A 16,714-nucleotide genomic window follows, 5' to 3' on the forward strand; every position below is an offset into this window, starting at 1 on the left:
TGTGTGTGTGTGTGTGTGTGTGTGTGTGTGTGTGTGTGTGTGTGTGTGTGTGTGTGTGTGTGAGAGTGCATAATTTTCCAGTAAATGATGTTATACTCCACTCTGGCTGACACCTTAAAAGGATTCTGTGCGATTCCCTCAACATTATGCAAGTGTGACCATAGTAGGAAAATTGGCACCGAGTCTTTTATCTCCCCTAACGCAATTTTTTTCCAACTCTCACAAAAACACAAATATACTTTTTCTCACTCTCTCCTGCATCTTTTATACTACTCACTCTCAAACATACACACAGAAATATGCTCACTTGCATTCACATATTCCTCCCACGGTGCTGATTTATTTATTTGAGACAAGCACATACTGCAAACAGCAATATGTAGACCTACATGAAATGCCTGCAAAGTATTTAAAAATATTTTAAATTCTTTAATTCTTCAAATCACAATGATTAAATATTGATCAGCATATTCTTCAGCAAGATAATAATGTAAGTTTGATATTCAAGATTCATATTGCAAAAAAAAATCATAAATCACTGCTGTTGCTGAATTCATATGATAATGAATGTACAAATTCCGAGACCTAAAGACCAAATAAAGAGGATCTCTTAACTTTTGTTCCCACCAAGTTAGTTGTGCAGTTTCAGATATTGCATTTATGTTTATTCATTATATTTCTGGCAACTGAGAGAAATGTATATTCTGTGTAACGTGGGTAAACAGCACCTGTGTGAATTAAGTGATGCTGCATTGCAGTCACGCCATTCACTTTCATTTCACACCTCTTCTTTGGTTTCAGAGCTTATACCAGGATTAAAGGGCATTAGTATTTGTCATTATCTGTTTCTGCAAATAAACAAATGACAAAACTTTTGTACATTTGCAACTACGTCTCATGGTATGGTTTTTCTCATTTTTAATTTTTTAACAGTAAATATATTATTTAATATCTACTAAGATGAGCTAGACCACCAACTGCTTTGTATGTAGGTCAACTTAAGTGTATGTCTTAAGCTGCAAAAAAAGAGCCCTTTAACTATCAGAGGTAAATGAAACGAGTTTGTTAGCTCAATGGAAAGCAGCTAATGTTCAGTTTGTCTTTGGATGAACAATGTAAATCAAACTTACATGCGAGCACGCACACATATCCATTTCTTCGCTGACATGCATCCATCCCAGAACTCTAGCCCCTAAGCGTGTTGTTTTGCTCTTAGCCTAACAAGCTGAGTAGAGAAAACGATCCAGGGCATGAAAGCTACCCCAGAAAACAGCCAACTAAACTTTGCCTGAACTTAGCCAAAGGTCATACCTGTAGCAAATGTTTTCATGGATGCCGCAGAAATGACACAGTGAATTTGCTCTGTTCCTGAAATCCCGAGATGAAGCGACATTACATATGACAAGGCATTGTCCCCCAAAATGCCTGAGAGTTGCAAGTGGTTTCTTCTGATCTCCTTCGTGTTACAAGCACAACTTGGAAAACATATTAAAAAACAAAGGTCTCCTCTAACTTCATTCCCATCATTCTGTGTAGGCATGTCTGAACAGAAGTGGATAATTCCTCAAGGTGAAAAGTGTGATTCATCCCGCTTGTACTGGGAAACTTCCAATACTAAGAAATAAAGTTATTACTCAAAAAGACTAAATATGTGACACATTTAATAAAATGTGAGATAATTAATACTTGGAGTAGATATTATACTGAATGGTGAGTGGATACATAGTGATACATACTTATGTAGCAAATTGGAAACGAGGTAGTTTATTTGGGTTATTTCCCAAAAACGAACTAATATACAAATGAGAAACAGCCTCGGAGTGAAGAAGATTTCACTGAATTGTTGCTGAATCAGTAAAATGCTGCTGATTGAACTCGATATCTGAACCTGAAGCCTTTCGTGACAATGCTCCAATTAGTCCTTCCCTCTCAGGTTTATTTAGTTCTATGTCCTGAAACCAAACAACTGGCAGACAAAAACAATTAAGTTCGAAATGCCTTAAGTTGCTGTTGCACTTACTTTAAAATAATGGCTCAACTTCTCAGTTAAATAACATAATTTTATACAGTACTTCTATCTCTGTATGCAAGGAAAGCTGTTCATTATGTTTCCCCAAACATAATCCCACGCTCTTATAGTTCAGTGGTATCATGCAGGCCACAGTTAAGCAGCTGATGTGTCACAGAAGTCCACATGGTCACTGGGGGAGGAAGTTGTGCTCGACTCTTTAGGAATGAGACCTCACATGATATATGGCCAATAGCACTCCACTCTGCTGAGTTATCAAGAATGTTGCAAATGCGCTTGGGTTTGTTTTTATTTGAAATACAATGAAAACTGGAACCTACAGCCTGTCTGACTCTTATTTGCACACTAGATCTGTTTTTAGGACTTTTACAGTGCAGTGCAGAAGTCTGGAGCCACCCTTCATGTCTTCTTCCAAGGAGCCAGACTCTTTTGCAATTTTTAAAGCAATTTTGTGTAACAGATCTCAATGCTTTGTTTTTTTGAGACATTCGCTGCTTTCTCATTCTTTTTCAAATCGGCCCTTGTACTTGACCATTTTCAGAGAAATGCATTTTTTAAAATTTGTTTTGTTAAGCCACTTCCCACTTCAATTTCAAGCTTAGAAAAAGGAGCAAATCAAGGGATGAAACTTTTGGGATGAAATGAAGCTCTTTGTAGATGAGGTGATTCCGAAAGAGCTATTAGCCAAAAACTTGTATTTTTTAAAAATTGAGGAAACTGGACAAGTGAAGTACAAAAGAAGAAGTGGGAGGCCAAAAACTATCCACAGCACAGGAACGGTCCCTAAAAGTCATGTCCTCCAAGTCTGAAAAAAAAAAATCCAGCAAAGAACTGACTCAGGCTCTGAGAGATGCATTTGACTCTTCAGTTGATTGCTCACTGAAGTATCATCAAAAATGGTCTCAGTGGATGGGTGGCTGTCAAGAAGCCGTTCTTAAGGAAGAGAAAAAGTTGAGATATGACGAAAGCAGACAGAAAACTAGTGCCAACAAAGCTTATGGAGTATAAATCATCATCACTGTGTGCTGTATGGAGGAGGTCAGGAATGAAGTACAGCAGTGAGCGTCTATAGCCATCTGTAAAACACAGTGAAGCTCTGCCATGGTGTGGGGCTGATCCCAAACACACTGACAGTGCAGTTAAAGCATACCTGGATAGAAATAGACACAACTGAACACTATTAGTCTTGGTTTGGTCTCCCCGGAGCCTCGACCTTAACACTGAAGCAGTGTGAGATCGTCATCTATCAGAGGCAGCCAAATGCAGAACAAGAGCTTTGAATGTCCTTCAAGAAGCCTGGGGAACTATTCCTGAAGACTACTTAAAGAATTCAGCCCCAAACAGGAAGCACTTTCATGCAATGAAACCGTGCACCACCTTTTATGTTAATTACCACACTAGCAGGGTCAGAGGATGGACACCGAATTATATGAGACCTAAGCTTTTAGCATCAGCGGTAGCAAACATACCGACTTACTCTAAACCTATAATGATGACATAAAAGACACAGGCGGTGCGCCCTGTCATTATGTGGTGAACTTCAGTCGATGCAGTGGTTAGTGAACGCCCTCTTTTTATCGGTGCTCATATTTGTGGGCCAGACTGGGACGGCTGAGTGATTACGTTATGCAAATCTGAGATTCACTCGGATGAGAAGTCCAACTCGTAGAGCTCGGCTAGAAGTTCCCGCCTGTATTCCTCGAACTACAATTGTAACACATCTTCATTTTTCATCCTGAACTCATTTTCTCTGCCTCTCACTCTGCTGGAATGTAAGTTTATTATGTTCAGATGGACATGTTTACAAGGAAGCTTTAATGGTTCCATTGCAGACGGTTTCATGTGTCCTTAATCATTAATGGAAAATTCACTGTAGAGCACCGCAGAATGCTTGTTTTGTTTTTTTCTGGAAGCCATCATTCTTATGTTGTGTTTCCCATTACAGAACCATTATCTGTCTCCACAGTACTGAGCATATTTTGAACTGAGTGCTTTAGCTGACATTTGAGACCAGAGTCCAAATGAGTTTTTAGAAACATTGTTAGGAAAGCAGACACGAGGCAAAGTTTGAAGATTCTCATGTTTACTGCTCTTGAAGTTTTCAAAGAAGTATTTCAAAGTCAGCACCAAATGATGACCTATCACAAATTTATACCAGAGACATTCCTTGTCCTTGTTTGGGTATATTTTGGAAAAAAAATCCAAGAAGAAATATGTGACTTTCTGTTTAGACGCTGTGTCAAAGCCACTTCCCATTGTGTACACTGGATTAAATGCCCCATTTAAGAATCATTCCAGATCCAAGAAGCAAAATTTGAAAGAGGATGTGCTGTTCTGTGTGCAATATTTATGAGAAAGTTTAGCTTTTTTGTTTGCTTTTCAAATATGTTTTGAAACCAGGCTTCTCAACCTTTTCCAGAACGCTGAATTAAGAAACAAGGTTTAAATCATACTTCTCTAACTGAGCAAACTGGGGATTCAAGCATGCCATCAAATGGATTGAAACTGCTATTTTGTGAAAACCAGTCTTTTTGGAATCAAAAAAATGTCTTTTTTTTTTTTTATCGGCTAATTAAAATGGAAAATAAGCAATCCTATTGCTGCCAGTTTTTTTTTTTTAATTAGTCTCGTCTGGCGGGGTCCAATATAGTTATTATTTCTCTTTTTTGTGGGACTTCATCAACTGGAAACAAAATGTGATATTTTAAATGAGTTAGGACATTCACTAATGATCAACCTTGATATTTTATTCAAAGTTAAAAATCAAATAGCTTTCAAAGATAAAAGGTTCCCCCAACAACCTTGGACAGGCCATTAGGCAAGGCCAGGGGCCACTGTTTTAAAATAAAATTGGAATAGCAGATGACTGTTGAGACCTAAGAGTGTAGCGAGATGACAAAATAGAACTGGTGGATGAGACTGAGAAATAAAACTGCAAAAGGAAGAAGGAAACCAAGACAGTATCCCCGCTGCTTGCTTTTTTAATAGCAGCAATCAGTCAGTGGAAGAGCCCTGCCTGCACACAGAGAGGCAGAAAGGAACCAGGGAACGTAAGACAGATTATAGGAAATAACAGCACGAGGCCATAAACACAGGAGTCATGTCGCACCACAATTTTGAAATGCCACCGTTTACTGCTGGCAGACGCTCAAACACACTTTTAACAGGAAGGGCGCCGAGTATGAGCGCTTGTGCACGGGGGTCCCTGCTCAATTCGCACTCCAGACTTTTTGTGTTTCAGGTGTATAACGATCTTGCTGCATGGTAGAATACTATATATGCAACTAAAACTGTTAGTATTTGTATGAATGCACGGATCCCACATGTAGATGCGTTTAAAATAGAGCAAGTTATTTCTAAGCAGCAGCTCATAATGGTCTAGTTAGCATAGAGAAAGCCTCTGGAGAGGACAATACATTCCAATCCACCATCTATCAATGTGGATCTCTGATTTAATTGAATGGAAACAGCTCTTTAGTGTTATCCAGATGGTGCCATCTTATATTATCCTGCAGATGGCAGCAAAGTCCTTTGACAAAAATACTGGTTTATTTAATACAATATTTGACGTGTGATGTTTTCGTATCTTTCCATGAAACTGGTGCCAGCTGTGTGCTGACATGTTTGAACAGGTTTAATGTTTATAACTCATCTATCTGCTCATCTTTGTCCATCAATGTCATGTCAGTGTTTCTTCATCCAGCACTCCAGTCATGGTCGTGGCATTCAGCGGTGATGATTTGACAGGTTGATGGAGCAGATCCATCTCTTGTGCTTACAATACAAGAAATGAAACAGAGTTAAGACGGGATCCTGCTGCTGCCTCATTTTTATTAATTATTTCTCCTTTTCTGCTCTTTTACATCCTTAACATCTGAAAGCAGCTCTGCCTTCGTCCTGTTGGTTCAGCAGGCATGTGGCATGGCAGCCCTCTGACACCTTTACTGCTCTGGCACAAGTTCAAATGTCACTAAATCTCCAGTTATAAAAGGTGGTCATAAACACCTAATGGCTGGCCATGAATTTTTTAGAGCCCTGAATATCACACAGAAATGACCTCTGGAAAACTACAACCTTAACAAGACGCATCTGACAGACAGATAACCTCCACAGCCGGTGCAACTCGAGGCCCTCCCTCCCGTTTTTGTGGTTCTTTAGCTTTTTTCGTGGCATGATTGGATTGATTTGTCATTTGCAACAGAAAGAGCTTGGCCACGGGGCTGTGGATAATCCAATTTATCGCTTTGCCATTTATTACAAATTTCTGTGGCTTTTGGGTCCACTGTCACATCGATTCGTTGATTGCTTGCTTAGCTGGGTCCTAATGAGCTGCTGTCTGAATCACTGCATAATCGCCACCCTAATTCACTTCCTTGCCTACCCTCACACTTGGTCTGCTGGCTCGCCACTATTAGAAAGGGATGGACTGCAGCAGCTCTTCCGGCGCACAATTAGTAACATCATCCTTGAAGCGGGTTGTCAATCTGCGTACATTACCATTTAATAAATGACAATGCTTTAGTGGCTGTCACAGGGTGAGATGATGATGCAGCGGCATCTAATTTACAGGTGAATCCAACATGGCGTGAAGAGCAAAGTCTTAGGAGAGGCAGATTTTTGCCAATTTGAAACACTCTGATAGCTCACAGTTGTAAACTCATTGAAGTTTAGATCTATAGCTCAGTGTAAAAAACCCAACAACCAACACATTTCTAGTTACAGGTGGACACAAAGGAATATATACAAGGCTTAAAATATAAAGTATAAAATTAAAATATAAATACAGTTTATGTATTCTAAATATTTACAGTATCGTTATCTTGAAAAAGTCATTAGAGATTGCTTTAATGCACAAAAAATGCAGATGACTATACACTGTGCATGCTACTGCTTCTGAAATTCATCATATATATAAAATAAAATACACACTACACATGGCATCCTGTAGAATTTGCAACTAATTCACTCCCATTACCTCTGAGATTCGTCATTCCTACTCCTCAGGGGGAAAAAAAGATTAAAAAACAAAAACAAAATGAGAAAAAATGTTGAAAAATGAATCCTAGCTACCCCCTCATTCCCCAACCTCTTTGTTCTTCCCTTTTTTGTCTCGCTATAGTTATTGTTACAAATATTTTAGGGATACCGTGCAAATACCAAAAAAGCACACGCTGCAATTTGCAGGTTGTAATCTAAAGCAATATCTTTAAGGCAAACAGAGTCAGGTCTGGGACCAACACACCCTTTGATTTCCAGAAGCATCACTTCGAGGTTAGCCGATACCCAAAGAGGACAGATTAGAGAGTAAATACCACTAGGTAAGGGTTTACCTCTGCACCAATATCAGCCTGTCTGCATGGCATTTATCAAGCTTGAAGAGGAGCTTAAGGACACACTGGGATGTGTTTGCAGAGAGGCTGGTGGATAAATATAGGAGGAAGCTAATCAAGCCATCTATCAACAAACGATGCGCACCATCTGTGAGTTTCATCACTCGTCCTATAGAACAGATTTTTTTTTCAGTGCAAGTTCCAGTCTGATGTATGATGCGCAAAGTAAGTGCTGATGTACTTCAAGTATCATAGCTAAATAACTCTCACCAGAAATTTGCATATTAACAGATGGGGAAATACTGTAGGCAGACAATCAGACAGGAGGAGAGATATCCATGCTGTAACCAATCTTACCAGCAAGAAACACATGCAAAATGATTTTCAGACAACATTTCTTTAATACAAAGTCAACATATCTACATACACAGTGGCTTTAAACCAATTATTGTTTCAGTTAGAAGTAACAGTTTGAAAGTGATAGCACTTGGCCCTCATACAAAAAAAGTATTTTTCTGAATTTGGGTTGTTTTTTATTTTTTCCAATTTGTCGTACTGTATACGTTCTGTTATTTTGATTAATTGATTAAGTTAGGGTTCATCTTTTGTTATTTCCCCTCTTCCCCTGAAATATTCAACATACTCCTGCAAATTTGGCGGTTTGTTTTCAAAAGCCTAACATCTTCACATTAAGTCAAAAAAAAAAAAAACGTAACACATTGCACAAGCTTTGAAAGACTTCCATGGTTTCAGTTTTGGCCTGGGCCCTTTCTCATCAGCCTCACTGAATTCCAGAGTCTTTCATCTTAGGCTTTGAGTTCATTATGAAACATCTCAAGGTTCCCACTGTTCAGAAATGACATGCTGGAAATGTGAATTTGCAGCACGTTTTTGGTTGTCTCAGTCTTTCCTTGGTTGCATCACTCTGCTATCTTTCACTGAGTCCTGATTTCTTTCTGCATCCCAAAATGAAGCATGGTCAAAGACAAAAACAAAAACCAAAGAAAAAACAGTATGGTTCTGTTCCAGGCTTAAAAAAAATGCACCGGGGAGACAATAAATCAACGTGTCATCTTGGAACTGAACCATGTCTGGCCTTTAGCATAGCTGTATTTGCTCCTCAGCTAATGATATATTTATGGATTAACACCTTGGCATTTTAGGGAGTTGAACAGTTGCACATCTTCTGGGGGTTTTGTGGAAAGTGTTAAGGAATGAAGGATGCCTCCAGCGTTTTTACCGTAGCTGTGGCTTTAAGAATTTACACCTTTGTGATTAATCCTTTGTTTGAGAATTATTTTAAGACAATATTTCTTTTTCAAAAACACCCTTTAGTTGCTCCACTCTGTCTTTCACCTAGAATAAGAATGTAACAGGTCCTTGAAATAATGATTGATTAGCAATTCAAATAGTTGACAGAAAGAACTAACCTCCCAGGCTTGGTCAAATTATACCAGCAGATCACTGGTGCTGATTTCGTGCTCTGTTTGAGGCTATAGGTATGAGAACAGAGGCTGGCATGTTTCCCATTTCAACTGCTAGCAGGGGAAATTAAAGTCAGAAGAAAAGTGAGTGGTAATTAAAGACCAGGGAGGAAGGACTGGAGAAGAGAGGTTTCAGAAAGCAGGCTCTACAACCACCAGGATGTGAGAAGGACTTTGATTTTTGTATTTCTGTCCCCACCTAAAGTATGAGATCTTGAGGTCAAATGATACAAATACATATAATCTATATATTTGTTTATTTACAGGTATACTCTAGATCATAGTGGATATCTAACAAAATGAATGGCCACATTATGTCTGAAAAAGAAAAAAAAAGAAAAGAGAACTTGAAGAGGATTTTCTTAAACTGCGAGGGTCATAGCCTGACCATGATCATACAAGATACAGTTCGTCAAGTTGGTCCTATATAGGTAAGAAAAAAATCGTCAGTTTTGAAATATTTGATTGATATTTTGTAGATCACTTCATCAACAGTTGCTCAAAAGAAAAAGAAAAAACGACAAAAAAATAAAAAATAGAAATAAAAAATGGCATCTCCTCATCGGCACAGGTTCTACCCTCAGGTAGAAGAGCAATGGTGAGTGGAGGCAGAGGATTCAGGCATAGTGCTTCCCTCACCTTCCATTAAGAAACACACAAGGTCTCTAAGATTATATATTTATATATATATATGTATGTATATATTAAAAAAACCACACACACAAAGAAAAACAAAATGAAATAAAATCATATTTTCAAGCATGAGAACTGACATGTTTAAAAAACAAAAAAGATGATGAGGAGAAACATATAATTCATACTAAGGTTTGGATATATCTTCATATTCTGCATTTAAATATATATGAATGTGTGAGTGCGCAGTACACATGAATGCATACATATATGCGCACAAGCACACAGCCATGTTATACTTAACATTTCTACAGTGAAAAAATAGAATGTCTTTAAACATAATATGAACAGATAAGCTTTTCTCTTTTCCTGCTAATTTTAAAAAATGATACAACATCTGTTAGAAAACTAAACTGAAAAAAACAAAACAACCAAAAACATAATAAAAAGTCAACTATGTAGTGTAAAATAAGTCGTCATAATACAACATTAATGTTTTCGTAATGTTACAGTAACAATAAGGCTTTTTTGGAAATAAGAAAAGATTACACACAGTTCTGTCCATCGCTCCGGCTTTTGTGCACACCCACCGGAAACCTGCGCGGGATCCGTAACGCTCGCGTATACCAAAGCGCTGTTCTCGAAATGAAAACCCGGTGATCTCAAAAGCTTGATTTTTCTTTTTAAATCACAACATACACTAGTGTGTCGACCTGCAGTTGTTCGGGGAGAGTAGGGAGGGGTTGGCGGGGGTAATACGTTTAAAGTTAATCTTTTTTTCGTTTGGGGATGTGCAAGTAACTTGTACTGGAGAGTTTCAGGAACGCGTCACAGCGTCGAGATCCATCATGGCTCCTTGGTCTGGCTGTGTCACCCACAGAGACATCACCTTGAAAACGGAGGGCAAATACCAAAGCATCTGTTTTTTTTTTGGTTTTTGTTTTTTGTTTAAATGTATCCACCTGTCACCAAAACACACAAACAGTGGAACTAAAGGCCAATTTTTCAACCACATTAATGTGCAGCTTGGTAACTGCAGCAGGCCTTTGCCACTTGAGCGTCTTATACAATGATATAGATGATTATAGAGGAGGCTGGGCGAGAGGGAGGGGAAAAGGAGGCGTGGATGATGACGTCAAGTGGATGCGCTTTCAGTCATGCCAGTTATCAGAGATGGCATCTTTGATTCATCAGTTTCCTCTCCTTCCAAAGTCACACGTACAGCGTACACGAGATAAGCAGCATGTTTGGTTTTGACAGAAAATCATAATAATAAAAAAAAACGAGAAAAACGAGATAATTCCTCATTAGACAAAGTTCTGGAGGATGACGATGAGCGTTGGTCACTGTACACAAAGAGAGCCCTCACTTTTGCGGCAATCCTTGTTTGGTTGTTCCATTTTTGTTCCAAAGCCTTCCCCCCCCACCAGGTTTATCTCTTGTTCAAAACCGTGGATGTTGAAACCGCAGCCCCACAATGTAGTGGTTCCAAAGACAGGAGCGATTGTTAAAAAAACAGAAGAAAGAAAGAAAAATCACGGGACACGGCTGCCGCTTGTCTCACCTTGGCTGCACGCAAGACGACGCGGCGGAGGCTTCGTGCAGCAGGCGAGACTTTTATCCGGTGACTGATCTTTGCACTGTTAATATACTGGCGTGTTGCAACATTCCTGCGATTACCTGGCTGAGGATACTGATTTCACACGAATTCACAACTGATGCAATTAGCACATTTTAAGAAATGTGTCGCTGTTTTCATCCTCACAACTGTAAGAAAACCAAAAAGTGTCTTCTTTTAGCTCTTAGTGCTCGAGAAGAAGTCGCTTTAATAGTCGAGTGTTATCCCACACAAAATACTGTAAAAACTTTAGGTTTTCTTGAAGGATTTGGTGCCGAATGTGAGTGAACTTGTCCTTTTCTGTTTATTTTGTTTCACTTTTTTTGTACAGCTTGATAAATCTTTTATGCAGGCAACCAGTTTCTTCATTTCTCACAATATTACTCACACACTGTGTTGATGGAAATACTTGAACCCCTTTTACACCCGAGCATATCAAAAAACAAGATAGTCACCAAGTCTTGGCTACATCCATCTGCTTCTCAGTGTTTTTTACATTTTTATTTGTATTTTTTTTGCCTTCCTTTTCCTTCGTCATCTGTCGCTTGTTACTGTTGTGTCACGAAGATATTTTTTGAGAAGAGAAACGTCCACGAATGTTTACAATGTCCTCCACATTGAAACACTTGAGGTAAGGTAAGCAGTCTGACACTTTGATCAAAACCCGCCCCACATCTTGAGCCACAGCATCTGGTTCCTCCCCTGCCGAGGATCTTCTTTTCTTGAGATGATGGACAATTTTCTTGTGTTTCCTTGTGGCATATTTGAAAAGTCAAATTGGACTCTGAACTGGTTGGACCGGGTGTTGTCTTAAAAAAAAAATAAATCTAGGAGATCCTGGTTGATGTGGCTGAATTGGCGGTGGCGATGTGGTTGTTTGCTGTCGTTTTAAATTTTAGTTCCTATGGCTCAAGAGGCTGTTGAGGTGGGGGTGGGGGGGCAACAGGATTCAGAGGAGGGGGAGGGGGGGAGATGGCTTTTTACGTTGCATAGTGATCAAAGCTTCCTAAGTACTCCAGAGCTGCGTGATAGCAGAATTGATACTCATCCTGTGGAGGGAAAAAAACAGACAGACGCATAACAAATTGCATTAGAACACCTCCCCAGGAGTTTAATGACATGAGAGATTACAATTTTCAGACAATTTCAACTTGCAGTAAATTTCGCAATTTGCTGAGGCAGCGCATGTCCTGACAAGATCATTCTATAGATCCTATACCTAAGTAGAAAGCCTAGATTGGCATGAGCAAAATTTTTTTGCTAAATACAAAAACTTGATGTTGCATTTACCCATTTTCACACAGGAAGACCAGAAAACCAATAATAGACCTTATGGGGGTGAAGACACCCACCCAAAAGTGGTTTAATAGAGCGTTGCTAACTTATTGGTGGTCTTTTAAAATTCCACAAGTCTATCCAAATGAGGAGCAGTGTATGTTATTGTGTGTGACTCTGTGATTTCTCACCTCAGTTTGGACCATAGCTGGCCTCTGTGTTCGGAGCATCTTCACCGTTTGGAAGATATCAACCACACCTTCATAACGCATCCTTTCCAGGACGATGCTAAGGGTGATAAAGACTCCGGTCCTGCCCACGCCAGCACTGCAAACACAAAAAGAGAAAAAAGTGTATTCAGAAAGATGTAAAGCACGCCCTGTGCACACAGCGAGTGAATGGTGCCTTTGTAAATTGCACCTTTCTCTCGTGTCGCATGCAGCATTTTGTGGGGGACAGTGACTGCAAAGATCTAAAAATACTTTGCACACTGGAAGCTCTAACCACTTAGAGGAAGCAAACTTCCACAGCTGGACATTCTGCTCCACGGTAAAACACCAGTGACACTAGCAAAGGAGGCAATTTGCATGTGAGAACCTCGTGAATCCACTTACATATTGTGGCCACATTCTTGTCTAACACACACACACACACACACACACACACACACACACACACACACACACACACACACACACACACGCACACAAGCCCAAGGACACATAGGCGCACATTTCGAGTCGCACACAAGCGACCAAGCAAACATTTTGTCTCATTAAGTCCCTCCTCCCATGTGTCGAAAAACTCAGCCTTCTGCTGCTCTCCAGAAATACAGCCCGAGTCTTAACTCAGATCCTGAAATACTTGAGAGCTGCCTCTCTAAGCTGCTTTGCTGTGAAATGACTTCCACTTCACCAATGGAACAATAATTGATATGACAACAGATTTATTTGGGCTTCTTCCAGCCTCTGATGCTATTTTGTCTGAATGGAGAGTGGAAGTGACGGCTGCTGGGAGACACTTTTTTGACTTGTGCGTGAGTTTGTTGACAAGTTTGCGTGTGTCTGCTGGAGGAAAACGGCGCACTTGAGACAAAAGATGACTTGGTATTGTTTGACGCCATTAAATGAAAAAAAAAACAGGAGCCTAATCACCCCCACACTGCAGTATCTCTCAACCCACCCAAAGCCTCTTCATGGGAGTCAGTCACAGACTGTCACATGGGCTCTTAAACTCACTCAGAGCTCCCCCCTCTCTCTCTTTCTCTCTCACTCTCTTTCAACCTCTCCCACTCCCCAGGAAGATCGACTCTCCAAATCTGAAGGCTCGCCGAGCCGCTGCAGACTGAGAGGATTTGGTGTCCCCATTCACAGGAAGTAATCAGGCAATTAATGACAAAAAGCATGTGGGTCTATTAGATAGACGCTGAGGAGGAAGGGAGAAGAATAAAAGAAAAGAGGTGCAGGAGAATGGATGGACCGAGAGGAAGCGAGAGAGAGCGAGGATTAAGAAACAGACAGGCAGTTGACGAACGGGGTAGGCGGGTGACAGAAGACGAAAGAGTAAGAGAAAAGGAAGCTATAAGCTCTACTCTCGGAAACGACTAAGCCTGAATGAGGAGGGATGGAGAAAGTTGAGAGGGCTACAATGATTAGATGGGAAAGGAGGTAGCTAGAGTCCCGACAGATAATGCAGCCAACAACTATTACTACTCAACTACTCGAGATACACATCGGTGCAAAATGATTCCCTGATTAATATCATTGAACTCTAATGACATAAAACACTTTGCTGTGTTTACTCGTGCGCACGCCTCAAAATCAGGACCGCATTTGATGAGATGCATCACTTATTTAGGTGCTAAATGCAGCCTCTGTCTGCTTTCTTGTGCATTACTCCAGTCCTGCAATAACCAGGCCTTTCACTTTAAGGACAGCACTCCCATAAAGGCTTCACAGAGGGGTAGAATAACTCAGTCTTAGTGGTGCTAGCCTGACACAAGTCCGAGACAACTCCCAGAGGGTCATTTGATGGCTGGTGACATCATTGCTTTTTAATCCAAAGGACGTTATGCTACATTCGATGATGTCATGGCGCCTCTGCAGTAGAAATGGGGCGCAAAAGTGACACCTATTCTGCTCCAAAGGTAAAGTATTTTTAAGAGACAGCAAGGGAATTATTAGTGTTCGCCCATTTGTATCCTTGGAGCTGAATGCCAATCAAATGTTTAAAAAAAGTGTGTCGGAGATCATATACGAGACATACATTCCGTCTTTGCTAGTCTCGCAGCGTATACAGAACCAAAGCCGTGAAGATTGTCCTCATTTGGCTACTGAGAATAACAAGTCATTCAGACGGATCCCACTCAGGGTTATGAATATTAATAATCTGACGTTCTGCTGGTGACCACTACCAAATATCAATTACTACCTGTAATACAGCATCTCGAGTTAATGGTGAAAGTTACCTTGGAAACTACACCGGAGGTGATAAAAATGCACCACGCAGTGATCGTAAAACCCCCAAAAGAATGGCTGTATCATTTCATATGTCTTCTCCTTGCAAATGCCAAGCCACATCTGAGGCTTATCAATTATGAAAGAGAAGGGCCCGTGGAGGTGCTGAGGTAGTGCACTGCGCTTGGCAAAGAGGAGAAGAGGGATGTTGTTAGCGCTGCGCCTTAGGAGGAGCTCTGCTGCAAAACAATAACCATCTTAAGAAGAGATTTAATCTCGTCTTGAGACATATCGCTTTCAAGAAGAGAAGAATGTCTTTAGAGACCGGTTTGAGGCAAAGCAGGCGACAACTCATCTCCTTTTAGGAAAACAATTATTAATATAAAATAAAATATACAAGCCATATAATGCACATGACAACATTACCTGCAGTGGACAGAGATTGGGCCATCCTGCCCAAACTGCTCCTTGGTTTTATGCACCTGGCCAATAAAATCAATGAATCCTTCCCCCGATTTGGGCACGCCTTGCTCTGGCCAATCAGTAAACTGGAACTGCCTTACTGTTCTGGACTGGCCATCCTGCAAAACAGAGAGAAAATGAGGTGAGCAGCAAAGATACATTTAAGGTTATCTTAAATGGCGACAGTTCCCACCAACAATTCCACAGTATCAGTATCCTTCCACCAACTCTATGCAGAATAAATGCACTACTAACAGAAGGATCCCCTGTTGGTTGTATGCAAGCATGTTTCTGCTTTGTCTCTCCAGCTGAATTGAGGGTCTAGACAAAGGTTGTCACTTGCTAGAGATTGAAATCGATTTGACTTGAATTTGTAAAGCCTTGTTTTTGTCCTTCTCTGCTGTGCGTCCATCGAATTGTCGCGTAGGTTCAATAAGAGATAAATGCAAGAACATTTGTTCACACGTGTGGCTGAGAAAAGTGATTCTGACAGAACTAAAAGTTTAAGACGGGCATCCATAATCAGTGTGACCAATCCAGCAGGGAACCAAATGTGAAATATGGTTACAATCTCCCCTTCTCTCTCTTTTTGAGTTATTGTGCTGAATAATGGCTAGAAAAGTGTTTTTGCAGAACATTTTGATACTGGAGTAAAATTGTGACCTTTTTGGATATAAAATGTCATCATTTTATCATTTTATTCTATTAGACAGCAGCTTGAAATGTTGTCATTATTAGCGTATGAATTCTTAAGCTATGGCTGAGAGAGGTCACAGTGACCTTGGGTCCTGGTGAACATTAAAGACAAACTTGAAGAAAATCCCTTAAGGCATTTCTGAGATATTGCATTCTTGAGAAAAAAGGACAAAGTTATGTACATCCACACAGAGGACAAACTGAAAGCAAAAAACGCCTTCGTACTAATTAAATATGCACTTTTTTTCTGTATAAGACTAAACCTGCTGATACAGTGACACACATACTGCTCACAACAGAGGGACAGTGTGTCCTCTCTTACTCAAACCCAACTGTTTCCATTTTCTTCCCTATTGTGTTCACAGCGCGCAGTCGCGTGTGTGTGTCACAAGTAGGTCCTAGTTATAGCTAATCAATAGTGCATCTGCCATGACAAGCGTCTTCTCCTAGACACCAAGTTGAATAAGATAATCCTGAGATGCGATCAATAGAGCAACGTGATGGATGAGCACGGAGAAGGAGGGATGTAAGAAGTAAGAAGGACTTATGGACAAGAAGGCGGGATTGGAGGATGAAAATTGGAAACAAAAACCCTGACACAATGACGTGCATGTTCGAAAAATGTCAACCTTGACAACTTAATCTTTTATTGATTCTTACAACCTTGTTGTAATGGTGAGGCAACTACATTTGCTTCAACTGCAGTGCAAACAAGCGCATTTGAATAGTTT

General features: G+C 40.2%; 1 protein-coding gene across 16 annotated transcripts in view; it reads right to left on the minus strand.

Moving 5' to 3' along the window:
- Nucleotides 1-7,740: 7,740 nt before the first annotated feature.
- The window catches only part of ptprsa (protein tyrosine phosphatase receptor type Sa), a 232,428-nt gene continuing 223,454 nt past the window's right edge, over nt 7,741-16,714 (minus strand). For all 16 annotated transcript variants that reach the window (XM_042222769.1, XM_005920890.2, XM_042222779.1 and 13 more), the window contains 3 exons: nt 15,252-15,406; nt 12,561-12,696; nt 7,741-12,143 (listed from right to left, as the gene is read on the minus strand). In XM_042222769.1, the coding sequence (XP_042078703.1) occupies nt 12,075-12,143; nt 12,561-12,696; nt 15,252-15,406 (360 nt within the window). In that variant the 3' untranslated portion in view covers nt 7,741-12,074. The remainder of the gene's footprint in view (nt 12,144-12,560; nt 12,697-15,251; nt 15,407-16,714) is intronic.

This window comes from Haplochromis burtoni, unplaced genomic scaffold (genome assembly GCF_018398535.1).
Source record: "Haplochromis burtoni strain Fernald_Lab_line unplaced genomic scaffold, NCSU_Asbu1 Contig_5, whole genome shotgun sequence".
NCBI lineage: Eukaryota > Metazoa > Chordata > Actinopteri > Cichliformes > Cichlidae > Haplochromis > Haplochromis burtoni.